This window comes from Engystomops pustulosus, chromosome 10 (genome assembly GCF_040894005.1).
Source record: "Engystomops pustulosus chromosome 10, aEngPut4.maternal, whole genome shotgun sequence".
Taxonomy (NCBI): Eukaryota; Metazoa; Chordata; class Amphibia; order Anura; family Leptodactylidae; genus Engystomops; species Engystomops pustulosus.
Window position 1 is genome coordinate 47,255,633 of NC_092420.1, and position 14,632 is coordinate 47,270,264.

The 14,632-nt window shown below is 41.8% G+C and overlaps 1 protein-coding gene across 3 annotated transcripts in view; it reads right to left on the minus strand.

The window, feature by feature from the left end:
• Positions 1-3,614: 3,614 nt before the first annotated feature.
• ODR4 (odr-4 GPCR localization factor homolog) overlaps positions 3,615-14,632 on the minus strand; it is a 76,391-nt gene continuing 65,373 nt past the window's right edge. For 2 of the 3 annotated variants that reach the window (XM_072126735.1, XM_072126734.1), the window contains exons 13-14: positions 5,089-5,196; positions 3,616-4,670 (exon numbers count right to left, since the gene is read on the minus strand). In XM_072126735.1, the coding sequence (XP_071982836.1) occupies positions 4,603-4,670; positions 5,089-5,196 (176 nt within the window). In that variant the 3' untranslated portion in view covers positions 3,616-4,602. Of the gene's footprint in view, positions 4,671-5,088; positions 5,197-14,632 lie in introns of all 3 variants that reach the window. The other variant, XM_072126736.1, reaches the window with a different exon arrangement.

Below are 14,632 nucleotides of genomic sequence, written 5' to 3' on the forward strand. Positions count from 1 at the left end.
TTCACGTGATGGACACAATTGTGAATGTTTCTAGTGAATGTCAGCAAGCAAAGCTCTTGACCACCATGCTGGATTAAAACAGACAGTGAGGCACATTTACTTTCCCAGTCCGCGGAGATCACAGAAAGTACATTGTCCAACGATATCCTGCATGTGTCGCTTCCCCGCTCAGGTCCACCGGAGTTCACCTTCTTCTTCCTGGTGCATGTAAGTGCTTGGACTTGCGACACAATTTGAAACTTAAAATCCACGCTCTTTCCGAATCAGTCTGATCGTCCAATGGCATGCCACTCGTTTTCTGTCGCGTAGGAGCCAGTGCAGCTGTGCCAAAAACTGATCGCGTGCAATACAATCCCAGAGCAGGCACCTGTAAAATACCTGTCAAAGCCGCTCAAAACCTTCGAAAACAGCGCACAGTCTAACAAAAGTGCGATCCGCAACCCTTAGTTACTCTCTTTATTACTCACTCTCCCTGTTTCTCTGTCATTTAATCTCTACGTCTGTTTCTCTGTTACTCACTCTCCCCATCTATCTCTGACTCACTCTCCCCGGCTGTCTCTGTCACTCACACTCACTGGCTGTCTCTGTCACTCACACTCACTGGCTGTCTCTCTGTTACTCAATCTGTCTGTCTCTCTGTACCTGACTGTCTCTATCCCTATCCATCGTACCTCACACATGAGCTGTATTATACTCATTGCCAATAGTAACCAATCAAAGCTTAGAGCTCATATTAATGACATGTGGCAAAATACAAGCTGAGCTGTGATTGGTTGCTTATTGTCACAGTAGACAATGGCTCCTGTATGTGGTGGTTATCATATTACTTCACATCTTAGCTCACACCTAAGCTGTATTATACTCATTTCCTTTAGTAACCAGTCCAAGCTTAGAGTTCATATTAAAGACCTGTGGCAAAATAGAAGCTGGGTTGTAATGAGTTGCTTATTGCAACAGCAGACAATGGCTCCTAGTATATGGTGATTATCATATTACCTCATATTTCCTCACATATTACTTCACATCTTAGCTCAAACCTAAACTGTATTATACTCATTGCCTCATTGCTGTATTATGCCTCATTGATTGTAATTTATCAGAGCTCAAATGAATGTCCTGTGGCAGAACAGCAACTAATCACGGCTCAGCTTCCAACTGCCATGGCAGAAGCACACAATGGCCAGATTTGTAAAAAAAAAAAAGTGTCCTAATTTCAGACAGATCAGAGTTAGAGAATTCTGTCGGTTCAGCAGTATTTCTGGTGCACAAAACTTTTTTTTTGCACAGCCACCCCCCCCCCCCCTTTGTCAAGCTAGTTCTAGGAGAGCCAGAAAACTGTCTAAAACACTTCATAAATGTGAAAATGTAAAACTGTTTTCTTTAGTGTAAACTACGACAGAATTCTGTTGTGGACAGATTATATAATATATAAGATCACTCAACACATCTTCAATTTAAAAATGAACACACAACGACCCCCCACCAACATGTTTCGCCAACTTGCAGGGGGTATAAGGGCTGTAATGCTTGTAGAAGATCCCTTAAGAGGCTATGCTTTGTTGGACCTTATGTCTTCTAACAATGAGGAAATTGTCCAAAATGTTGTTGACCGGGAAACTCTTGGGAACAGCGACCATAACATTATTATTTTCCTCTTAAACAGTAAACGGCCAAACACTTGTGGAAAGATCAAAACATAGAAGACTAGTTTACCAAAATTCCAGGCTGCACTAGAGGATATACACTGGGATCAGATACTGTCTCATGATGATACTAATGTTAAATGGGAGGCATTCAAATCATTACTGGGTCATTATGCTTCTACATGTATTCCAATAGGTAACAAGTATAGATGGGAAACATTACACCCCGTATGGCTCACAGCTACAGTTAAAGGGCAATTAATGATAAATAGAGGGCATTCAAAAAATATAGATGCAAAAAGTATATGACCTGATAAGAGCTGTCTTAGGCTTTCAGCAGGTTCTAGACCCTGACACAGATCTACAAGGAAAACCAGTAGATGCGACTTGCAGGTCCACAAGACAACTTGTAAGATTTGTATTTATGGCAGCCAAAATAATGCAGGTTCTTTGCAGATCTGAAATACTGCTGGAGACGACTAAGAACAAATTATCGTGGAAGTCTCATCAAGGCTTTACTAATTTTTACTTCTTCTACCTTCACTTTTCCTATCTTTTGTTATAAGTTTAGAACAATGTTGTGAACATGCCAATGTTGGCAGATGTAATCCAATTGTTACACATTTACACCATTATAGATGTTTGTATGTCTGTATTTCTTTTATCTGATATCTGACACGTAAATAAAATCAGTGAAAGACAAAAATATTAATATTAACTTCCTGCCTTCCATAAGCTTAAGAGTCCTCTGGGTCTTCTTACTTAGCCATTTAGGTGTGAACATAGAAATAGCTTAAAGCGAACCTGTCACCAGGAATGTAATGAATGTTCCAATAGCGTATAGATTTAATAATTTTAAAATGCCTTTGTCAACATTCTGAATCATTTCAGTACTTCAGTATCATAGTTTATTTTACATCATCTGGCTCCCTCCATAGAAATGTTTCCATCAAACCTATAGACTGTATTTAAACTTTTCTTCACTACCAGTGTAGTAAGCTAAGGAGGAATGAGTGATATGGAGCAAATTCCCTGTGCATAATGAATCTATTTTGTGGGAAGATTCTTTTAAAGAAATATCTAAGCCTATACCAAAAATGGGGAGTTACTAGATATTTATTTTCTTTAAATCTTGTGATTTTTGCTCAAGTCTATTAAGGTAGTACAAGTCTGCAGTAGTATGGCCAAGGCACACTTGCATTTTATCAATGTTGCCAATCATTGGAGGATCACTTTACAGTAGAATCTTGTTTCAAAGCCTGTTTTCAGGTTGCACAGTAAGTTAAAGGATTGGCAAGTTTATAAACAATGAATAGTTCAATAAACATTTTAAGAATGTCCTTGTTGGTTTGTTGCATTTATTGTGCAATTACACAGCTTTGCAGTTTCTAAACGAACCAAACTTAATAAGGCTCCATTCACACGTCTATGTGAGCAGCAAAGATGGAGTGGACACGGTGAGACACGATTTGCTCACTGCACCGTGCATAATGCATCTCTGTGGCGGCTGCTGGCTGCCAGTTTTGTCGCCAGCTCACACCCACAGTATGTTAATGTGTGAACGGAGCCTAGGGCTGTAAGTTACGTGGAGCTCATGCAGCTCTGTACGAAAGAGAGGTAGACAATAACTGAGACATGTAGCTAAATGCCATGCAAGTTATACCCCCAAATGCATAAAGACGAGGCCTATCAAACTTTTATCATTGAATTTCTTTTTTTTTTCCAAGATAAGAAATTGAACGTTGACATCTTTCTGTGACTAGCAGATAAATACCTATTCTAATGTGAAAATTATTTTGCCTTACTAAAGAGCTGACATACCCACAGCATTGTACAGAGATTACAGTCTTCCAATTTCCCTGTTTCACATGCACACCATGTAACGTAAACTCACTCAAATGCATTACAACAGACACAAGTAATACTATGACAAACAGTGGACACATTCTAGGCATAATTCTACATAGACATAAAGAAACAAGTACCAGACATTGTCAATTTATTAGTTTATAGTTTGATAAATATTACAAATGAGTGCATTGCATTTGTGGCAGAATGTTCATATCTCAGTTTTAAAACAGAAGTTCCACAAGGGACATACAGTCTATCCAAAGTATAGGTCAGTGATGGCAAACCTTTTAGACACGAGTGCCTAAACTACAACCAAAACCCATATATTTTTCGCAAAGTGCCAATGCGACAAATTAAGCAGAAACTTTTTATTACCTGCTCTTTCACAGGTTTAAATTGTAATGGCACCCGAGGACACCATAACAGTAGAAAGAAAGAGAAGAAGTTTGGATTATCATTGTAGCTTCCTTATGGGGTCCAAGGCTGCCTGGGACTGCAAGAGGCCTTGAGTCCTGTCTGGCAAATTATACCCTGGGGCGATGGCAAGGGTGCCCATGAAGAGGGCTCTGAGTGCCACCTCTGGCACCCTTGCCATAGGTTCGCCACCACTGGTATAGGTGATCAATATCTATCACTGGGGCTTCATGATAATTGGGTGCATGGCCCACTCAGGTGAGCGGGATTGAGCTGCAATGCCAAGCATGGCCTCTAGAGTGGATAAGTTACACCACTAGCAGCTACCAATAGAGCCGTGTACCCATTGCCATCTATGGGGACATATATACACCAGACAGCAGTGTGAATGCAGCCTTAGTTAGTCTAGTTTGCGGTGCTGCAATATTGAATTTTTCTGGTGCATCGGGCGAGCAGACAAATTGCCTAAAAATGTTCTAAAACCTTCAATAAATGTGGTGCAATGCATTTCAGGTGCAAATTACTCAAGTTTTCTGGTGTATATAGATACATTTCCTCCACTGTGTTTAAGGCTGTTTGTATTCCAAAAATATACATTTCCAAAAGAGCTCAGTAATTCATTTAGGTTGCATATTTAGTCTTCACTGTTACAAAATATCATGAACGCTTTGTAAGCATAACTAAACGTACATGTTTAGTCATTTAGATAATGGAAGGATATTATTGCTGCTAGAAGAACAACTGCTGCTGCCATTAGTAATCCTGTATGGATAAAGAAAATGGAAATATAGTGATTATTGATATTAAGTTACATAAAATAAAAAACATTTCTCATCGTCCAGGATCTCACTGTTGAGAAATCAGCAAACAGTTTAGCTCATTTACCTCTTAGTTCATTCTTTTGTTTAAATATAAGCAATGGACATTGCATACATTACATATAGCTGACACGTTTCTGACGCCATCCAGCTAGCCATCCGAGCAAGGACGTGTCGACTATATGTCCATTGCCAATATTTCCATAAACAAATAAACTTGAAAGCAACTGAATCTTTTGCCCATTTTCCAACAGGGTCTATGTGTCTGATCCTAAACCATCTAATTCATAAGGGTCATGGATTCAAACAGCTCTGTAGAACCTCTATACATTGCCAATGAAATAAAAAATTCCAACACATACCGACGTTCTGCTGAAGGTTTGAAGATATGCCTTTCTCCAATATATTTGTTTCCTCATTTGAAGCCTTTTCAGCTTTATATGAATTGTGATCTGGCGTTTGTTTCTGGTCTTTAAAGGAAAAAAGGAACACATGCAACTTATAACACAATAGAAAAGAATATATAAAACATACAAAATTATGAGGTGGCCCGATATTTACAACATTCCAGTTATTCACATTATAGATGATAAGTAACAGGTTTTGATCCAGCTTGTCACAGAACAGTACTTGAGTATTGAGTAGAATGAAAGATTCCTGCATATGTACAGAAAATCCAAAACAATGGGGCTCATTTACTAAGGGTCCGTCGGGCGCATTTTCGTTTAATTTCCGTTCTGCACCGAATTGCCCAGGGATTTTGGCGCACACGATCAGATTTTGGTGCATCGGCGCCGGTTTGCACGCGGCAGAGATATTTTGAATTTTCTTACATATGAATGACTAAATTAAGGAATCTTCTACTCTACAGAATTATCTGGGGCAGTTCCATGCAAAGCTGGATAAAAAGCCTGGTCTATGGGTTCCACAGCTATACTGGTGGGAAGGACCCGTGCTCCGTTTTCCTTATCCTTAATTGGTTCCCTCCCATCACAGTTTATGAGAATGGGGGTTTTGCGATCCTTGCCAGGATGGAGCAAATGAGCACATGCATGCTGCTGCTGCTCCTTCCGTTACATGAATGACACAGATAGTACTGTACCGAGCCAGATAACAGTAGACTGAGCCATAAATTTGGAATAGCGACAACATGGAAAGGCAGGCACCAATCCATAGATTGTAAAGAATGCAATTCATCAATCAAAAAAAATAATGAAGTTATACATTTTTTTTAAATACAAAAAAAACTGACCGAAAAATAAAAAAAACTAATAAAAAGCTATTGAAGCCAAGACCCTCTAACCAGACTACACCAAACTGTACAGACTATAAAATGAAGCAAATCATAAGCGTATAAACATATGCTGTAAATCATAGACAGAAGTCATGTTGCTGTTTTAATTCGTACAGAAATTTGGAAAAGTGGAGCGAATTAATGTCATTCTGTGAATGAGTAGCATCATATATTTATGTTTAAATTACTCTCAGCACACTCAGCTGTGTGTGCTCTATGCAAATAGACTGCTGCCATCCAGCAGGATGATGGAGAGAAAACCAGGGTGGACAATTCAGCAAGACAATGAACCCAAAAACACAGCCAAGGAACCGCTAAATTAGTTTTAGTGAAAGATAATAAATCTGGTAGAATGACCCTCACCTGAATCTGATAAAAAATATCTATGGAAGGCTATAGGGTGCGGTCACACGTCGCGTTTACTGCATGCGTTTAAAAACGCATTGCTACAACTGAAGGGAGATTTGCCTTGTTAATGCATGCGTTAACAATGCGTTACCGCTTGCGTTTTGTGGACTTGCCACATTCTTCGGGCAGGAATCCACGTAATGTAAATATACATTAATTTTAGTTGCCCTTGGACCCAACACTGGATCTTCTGAGTTTAGGGGCAGCAGCCATATTCTTCTTCTGTCTGACACTGCACTGAGCTGTTCTCTGCCTCCAGCCCCATCCCTTGCATTTCAGGACGAACACACACACGAACACACACACACTTCTTTCCTTCCTGCCGGCCATTAGCAGTGAGGAGAGTATAGCTACAGACAGATAAGATCTTTATCCAGGGGAGAGGGTGGGAGGCATATAGTTGAGCTAACAGTATGTAATGGCTGTGATAGAGGGGAAAATGTCATGTGCATTATACATCTCATCATCTCTCATCTCTGATCCCTCCCTCTTTCCACGTGTCAGATACTAGTAGAATGTTCAGAAGCTATTTGAAAGTGTATATAAACCTGTACCCTGATAATCTAACCACATTATCAGCACACAGAACTAAAGGATTCATGAAGTGTCTAGAATTGTACAATGACCAGCCTAGGGAGTGATGGGAGCTAAAACAGCAATGAAACCGAGTAAACTCGGTTTACACGCTTTCGGAAAGACAGGGCAAATGAAGAGGAAGTAGTGTATGTCTGTATGTCAGAAGAGACTTAAAAGCGATTGTGAATGAGTCAGTGGTCTCAGAGTGGGAGGAGGCTGACACTTTGTGGGTTGAAATTCAAAGCCAAAAATTATTTTTGGTGTAATTTATAGACCCCCTATAATATAGAGGGTCACCTATATAAACAGATGGAGCGGGCTGCACAGGAGGGGACCTTAGTGATAATGGGAGACTGTAACTTTCCAAATATATAATGGGCTCTTCTTCATCTGTGAAGGGGAGAAATTTTATCAACTTTCTGCAGGATAATTTTATGGTGCAGCTTGTAGAAGATCCCACAAGAGGTGATGCATTGTTGGACCTTGTGATTTCTAACTATGCGGAGATTGTTCAAAATGTCAGTGTCCGGGAACCCCTTGGGAACAGCGATCATAATATAATTATTTTCCTCTTAAACTTTAAAAAGCAGAAACAGGTGGGAAAATCAAAAACTTTGAATTTTAAGAGGGCTAATTTCCAAAAATTCAGGGCTGCAATACAGGATATAGACTGGGATCAGATACTGTCACATGGTGATACTAATGTTAAAATGGGAGAAATTCAAATCTATCCTGGGTTTTTATACTTCTAAATTTATTCCAATAGGTAACAAGTATAGACGGGCTAGATTACACCCCGCGTGGCTTACAGCTACAGTTAAAAGGGCAATTAATGAGAAAAAGAGGGCATTTAAAAAATATAAATCTGATGGGTCACCTGAGGCTTTCAATACTTATAAAAAACTGGAAAAAGGAAATCAAATCAGCCAAAATACAAACTGAAAGACAGGTGGCTAAAGATAACAAAACCCAATAATTTTTTTAAGTATAACAATGCAAAAAAAAAAAAAGGGTCAGAACAGGTTGGACCCCTTTATTCTGAAAATGGGGCATCGGTGACTGGAGACCAAGAGAAGGCGGAGATACTTAACAGGTTTTTTAGCTCCGTTTATACAATAGAAGAGAGAACTTCTGACTTGGGTGGTGCCAGTGCAGGTCATGGATCCTGTAATATAGTAGACTGGCTGAATGTAGGCATTATCCAATCTAAGCTCAATAAAATCAATGTGTACAAAGCTCCTGGACCAGATGGGTTACACCCCAGAGTTCTTAAAGAACTCAGTTCTGTTATTGCTGTACCGCTGTCTAAAATCTTTAGGGATTCCGTAATGTCTGGTGTGGTGCCAAGTGACTGGCGCAAGGCAAATGTGGTGCCAATATATAAAAAAGGGCTCTAAAACTTTGCCAGGCAATTACAGGCCTGTAAGCTTAACTTCCATTGTGGGGAAAGTATTGGAAGGGTTAGTAAAAGACTATATACTGGAGTATGTGACATCAAATAGAATAATAAGTGACAGCCAGCATGGGTTTACTAAGAATAGAAGTTGTCAAACTAACCTTATCTGCTTCTATGAAGAGGTGAGCAGGTGCCTGGATGGAGGAGCAGCTGTGGATATTGTGTTCTTGGACTTTGCAAAGGCATTTGACACTGTCCCTCATAGACACCTGATGGGTAAAATTAGGGCTATTGGTTTGGCAGAAATCATTTGCAATTGGATTGAAAACTGGCTGAAGGATCGTATCCAGAGAGTTGTGGTCAATGATTCCTACTCGGAATGGTCACCAGTTATGAGTGGTGTATCTCAGGGTTCTGTGCTTGGCCCACTACTATTTAATATATTTATTAATGATATAGAGGTAGGAATTAATAGCACTGTGTCTATTTTTGCAGATGACACCAAACTGTGTAGTGTAATACAGTCTATGGAGGATGTTCATAGGCTGCAGGGTGACTTGGACAAACTGAATGTTTGGTCATCCACTTGGCAAATGAGGTTTAATGTGGATAAATGTAATATTATGCACCTGGGGCCAATAATCCAAAGGCAAAATATGTCCTTGGGGGAGTAAATCTGGGAGAGTCCCTTGTTGAGAAGGACCTGGGGGTACTAGTAGATCATAAATTGAATAACAGCATGCAATGTCAATCAGCTGCCTCTAAAGCTAGTAGGATCATGTCATGTATCAAAAGTGGTATGGACTCTCGTGATAGGGATGTAATATTACCACTACACAAGGCACTGGTTCGGCCACACCTGGAATATGCTGTCCAGTTCTGGGCACCGGTCCATAAAAAGGATGCCCTGGAGCTGGAGAGGGTTCAACGTAGAGCCACAAAACTGATAAGGGGTGTGGAGGGTCTTAGTTATGAGGAAAGATTAAAACAACTAGATTTATTTATGAATACCAATAACCGTATCCACCTCTTAGGTTAACCGATCCCTATGCTATTCAAACCATAAATACCAACAAAAAGCATATAAGACCATAAATTTCATTCTGAATATAAATCTTTATTAATGCATCTAGAAAATCAAAAGTTGGACAATAAAAACATACATGTTAAAACCACAGGAACAAACAACATGGTGGTGGTCAATCCATTATCCATAATACAAAATACCACGTCATATCGACAAACCAAATGAAACAAACAGTATAGAGATAGGGGCTAAGCAGAGCACAGAAAATATAGAATTCATCAAAGTCATATCACAAGTGTCAAAGTAATATACCTGTGCCTCAAGTCAAATAAGCCCCAGACCACCACCACAGCACCCCGACGCTTTGACACTTGTGATATGACTTTGATGAATTTTCTGTGCTCTGCTTAGCCCCTATCTCTATACTGTTTGTTTCATTTGGTTTGTCGATATGACGTGGTATTTTGTATTATGGATAATGGATTGACCACCACCATGTTGTTTATTCGTGTGGTTTTAACATGTATGTTTTTAACGTCCAACTTTTGACTAACTAGATTTATTTAGTCTGGAAAAGAGACGACTACGAGGGGACATGATTAATTTATATAAATATATGAATGGTCCATACAAAAAATATGGTGGTAAGTTGTTTCAGATTAAATCAAATCAAAAGACGAGGGGGCACTGTCTCCGTTTGGAGAAACCAAGGTTTAATCCCCGGAGGCGACAGGGCTTTTTTACTATGAGAACTGTCAATCTGTGGAATAGCCTGCCTCAGGCGCTGGTCACAGCAGGGGCAAGGAGAGAGCTTCAAGAAGGGTCTAGATGCCTTTTTACACCTAAATAAAATTGATTGTTATGATATAGAGGATTGTTTCCCCTAAATCCCTTCCTCATCCAATCCTTACCCTTCCTTGGTTAAATTTGATGGACAAGTGTCTTTTTTCAACCGTATAAACCAGTAATGGCGTACCTTTTAGCGATCGAATGCCCAAACTGCAACCCAAAACCCACCTTATTTATCGCGAGGTGCCAACCAAAAATTAAAGCAGTAACTTATTGCTCCCTGTTCAACAACTTTATATCATATTGACCTCCTTAGGACAGCAACACAGTAGAAAGATGGAAAATTTTCATCATTTTTAGCTTCTTTCCAGTGTCCCTCTGCACACAGAGAATATTGGGGCCAGCAGGAGCCATGTCTTCTCATTATCCCTCTTCCTACAGTTCCAAGTAGCGAAGTAAGTATTAAAATATGACTGAATGCAGCTTGGAACTGCAGTAAGATTCTTTGAGTCCTGTATGATGTGCTGGGGTGATGGCCCGGGTGCCCACAAAAAGGGCTCTGAGTGCCGCCTCTGGCACCCGTGCCATAGGTTCGCCACCACTGGTATAAACTATGATAACTTGTAAAGTAAGGGGTTACATTTATCTTTATAGTGAAAACATCACTAGGGAATTGAGAATTTTTTTTTATGGGCAAACTCATGTAAGGAGCAATAAGACTAGTTTCTACATACAAAAGGCATCTTGAAGCTGTCTCACCAACAAAGGATTTTGTATAGGAGTTTCAGCAAATGTGTTTAAAGAGAACCATCAGGCAAATTAACCCCCTAAACTAAATATATTTTCATAAACTGCCATTGCCTCTATCCCTTCATTGTCACTCTACATGCCTGTACACTCAAACTATCAGGTCCTAAAGCTGTATGCAAATGTCCTGAGAGATGTCCAATGAGTCATTATCATATTCAACCCTCCAGCTTATTCATGAGTGGGAGGAACAGCCACATCCCCCAGTGCTTGACTGACTGGCCTGTATAATGATGTGAGGTATAATGGTCTAATGTCTACTCCATGTGCTTCCTGGTGCTGGCACCCCCTGCTGCCTGTGTGTGTGTGTGAGACATTGTAGTTAATGTTAGTGGTATAATTTGGTTATCCGTTCCATTTTTGGGGGGTGAAACATTTGAAAAATAATGACAATTTTCAAAGTTTCGAATGTTCTACTTTTTAGACAAAAAACACCAAAATGCTTGGAAAAATAAGTCCGGTACGTGACTATCATAAAATATAAACTTTATTCAACTTTATTCAAATGCAAAGCAAATAATTATTTGCACAATACAATAAGGACAAAGACAAATCTTAAACAAGACAATGTAGTGTGTGGACCGCACAAAGGAATTAAAAATGTGTGGGTCCCCAAGTAGTGCCACTGTAGGCTTGGGGTAGGTTATGCAATCAAAAATACATACAATGTTAACATAAGGTTGCAGATTAATACCACTCACAAAGTGCAAGATGAGCAAACCAAAAGCAGATACCATACCAATTAGGTCCTCACAAAAAAAAATTAAAATTAAAATAGACCACTGGTCCGAGCCCTGTCATGTCTCTGCGTATCCCAGGACAGGCCGTAAAATCAGGGACCTCAGGGTCATAATTACTGAGGGTCACCCATGTGGGGTGATAAGTCCCCAGCACAAGTCCCGGGCACTCCAGCACAAGTCCCGGGCACTCCAGCACAAGTCCCGGGCACTCCAGCACAAGTCCCGGGCACTCCAGCACAAGTCCCGGGCACTCCAGCACAAGTCCCGGGCACTCCAGCACAAGTCCCGGGCACTCCAGCACAAGTCCCGGGCACTCCAGCACAAGTCCCGGGCACTCCAGCACAAGTCCCGGGCACTCCAGCACAAGTCCCGGGCACTCCAGCACAAGTCCCGGGCACTCCAGCACAAGTCCCGGGCACTCCAGCACAAGTCCCGGGCACTCCAGCACAAGTCCCGGGCACTCCAGCACAAGTCCCGGGCACTCCAGCACAAGTCCCGGGCACTCCAGCACAAGTCCCGGGCACTCCAGCACAAGTCCCGGGCACTCCAGCACAAGTCCCGGGCACTCCAGCACAAGTCCCGGGCACTCCAGCACAAGTCCCGGGCACTCCAGCACAAGTCCCGGGCACTCCAGCACAAGTCCCGGGCACTCCAGCACAAGTCCCGGGCACTTTGTCACTACTACGAAAGCGCCTTCTCAGGGGTTCCATTTTCAAGTCTCTCCAGAGATGCCAAATTGGTTTTCAGACAGGGCTCTGGCTGGGCCAGTCAAGAATGATCACACAGTATTTCTCAAGCCTCTACTTTCTTATTTTAGATGTGTACTTAGGGTCATAGTCTTTTTGAAAGGTGAACCTTCGGCCTAGTCTGAGGTCCAGAGTACTTGTACTAAGAGGTTTTAATCAAGGATATCTCTGTACTTGGCCGCATTCATCTTTCCTTCAATTGTCACCAATTGTCCTGTCCCTGCAGCTGAAAAACATCCCCATAGCATGATGCTGCCACCACCATGGGTCACTGTTGCGGTTGTATTTGGCAGTTGATAAGCAGTATCTAGTTTTCTCCAAACATAATGCTTAGAATGGAAGGAAATCTACCATTTGTTTTATGCATTGTGAACCAAAGTAAAATTTGTTACGCACAAAATAAGCCCTCACACAGCTCTGTACACAGAAAAATTTAAAAGTTATGGATTTTTAAAGGTGGAGAGCGAGAAATGTGCGAAAAAACCCTGCGTCCTTAAGGGGTTAATCCCTGAACCGAATCGTTTTGCTCAAAAAACAATTATAAAATTCAGGACCTTGCGAATTGTGGTTGCAGGCTGGCTGCTGTACAAAAACACATTACTTCCATGTACACAGAGCTACTTGAATTGTCCTGACAGGACTAATCAACCTAAGATGGATGACTCATACACAGCAGCTGGGGGATGGTGAAGTGATTGATTACTTCTGCCTATCAGGGACAACTAAGTGAATACAGTGTTCTCTCTAAACAGACACATTGGGGCACATTCACTTACCTGGTCTCTGCGCTATCCCTGAGGTGCGTTGTCCGACGAGGATGAAGTCTGCTGTGATTCAACAAGATCGTGTGCCTGAGATCCTGCATGTGTCGCTTCCCCGCTCAGGTCCACCGCAGTTCACCTTCTTCTTCCTGGTGTATGTGACTGCGTGTCTTGTGACACAATTTGACTTGTTAAATCCTACGCGTAGTCCGAATCCGGCGGATTGTCCGCCCACCGATTTGTGTCATGTGAAAGCCGGCGCGATCGCGGCACAATCATATTGCGTGCGACGCAAACCCCAGCACGATCCCGAAAACATCGGAAAAAAACGCGGAAATGCGGCCGCGGACCCTAGCAAATAAGCCACAATATAATCCATCTAGTTCTGTGGGGTGACAAAATGGTTAGATTATCAGGGTACAGGTGTATATACACTTTCATCTGGCTTCTGAAGGGGGCGGAACTTGACCCCGAAAAGTGATGGCTATGTGATCTGCAGCTCCTCGCTGGAATACCTCGGCGCACACCACATCTGCAATCCAGAAGGCGAAAAATGTTGAAAAGCACAAAGAAGACCCAGTGAAAACAGGGAAAAGTCAGGTAGATCTGGAGAAATACCTGAAGAAAAAAGCCTGCGCGTCCCCAGCTCGCCTTCCAAAGATGGTGCCGGACAGTGCCTTGCGGGAGAGACCATGTGGGAGAGGAGGACTCAGAGGCAGAGAGTGCAGGGGAATACGCAGTCGCTGATGCAGAGACTGCACAGGTACCAGCTACACTGATTTTATTAAAAAAGTCTTATTCCAAGCCCTGAGACCCATGGAAGCGACCTAGCCGAGATAAAAACTGATATTAAGCACTTCGGTCACAGGCTAGAACAAGTGGAAGCCTCACAATGCGATATGTTACACTTTAACGCCAAAGTGGGAGAAGCTATGTCTACCCACTACACATTGTTTAACGAGGCGCTAACAAGAGCGGAAGACCAGGAGAACCGCAGTAGACAAAACAATGTGAGAATAAGGGGCCTACCTGAAACCGTTAGCCATGAGGCCTTGCCAGAGATAGCAAAAGCGTTATTCAGCCCCCTAGTAGGTCAAGAGCGTGCAGAGCAGTTAAAAATTTAACGCATACACAGGGTGCCACCCTCCAAGCCCAGGCCTGGGGAACCTCCCCGGGATGTTATTTGCAGATTTCTCAGCTATACTGATGCCGCAGCAATTCTGAAAGCATGCAGAGATCAGGGTGACAATCTTAATGTGTTGCACACTTGGCTCCTAGGAGCTAATAACGGCTCAGGACCGGTCCACAAACAGTCCCACAGTTAAAACAAAAGAAAGAGAAAATACTCTGACTAGAGCTCCG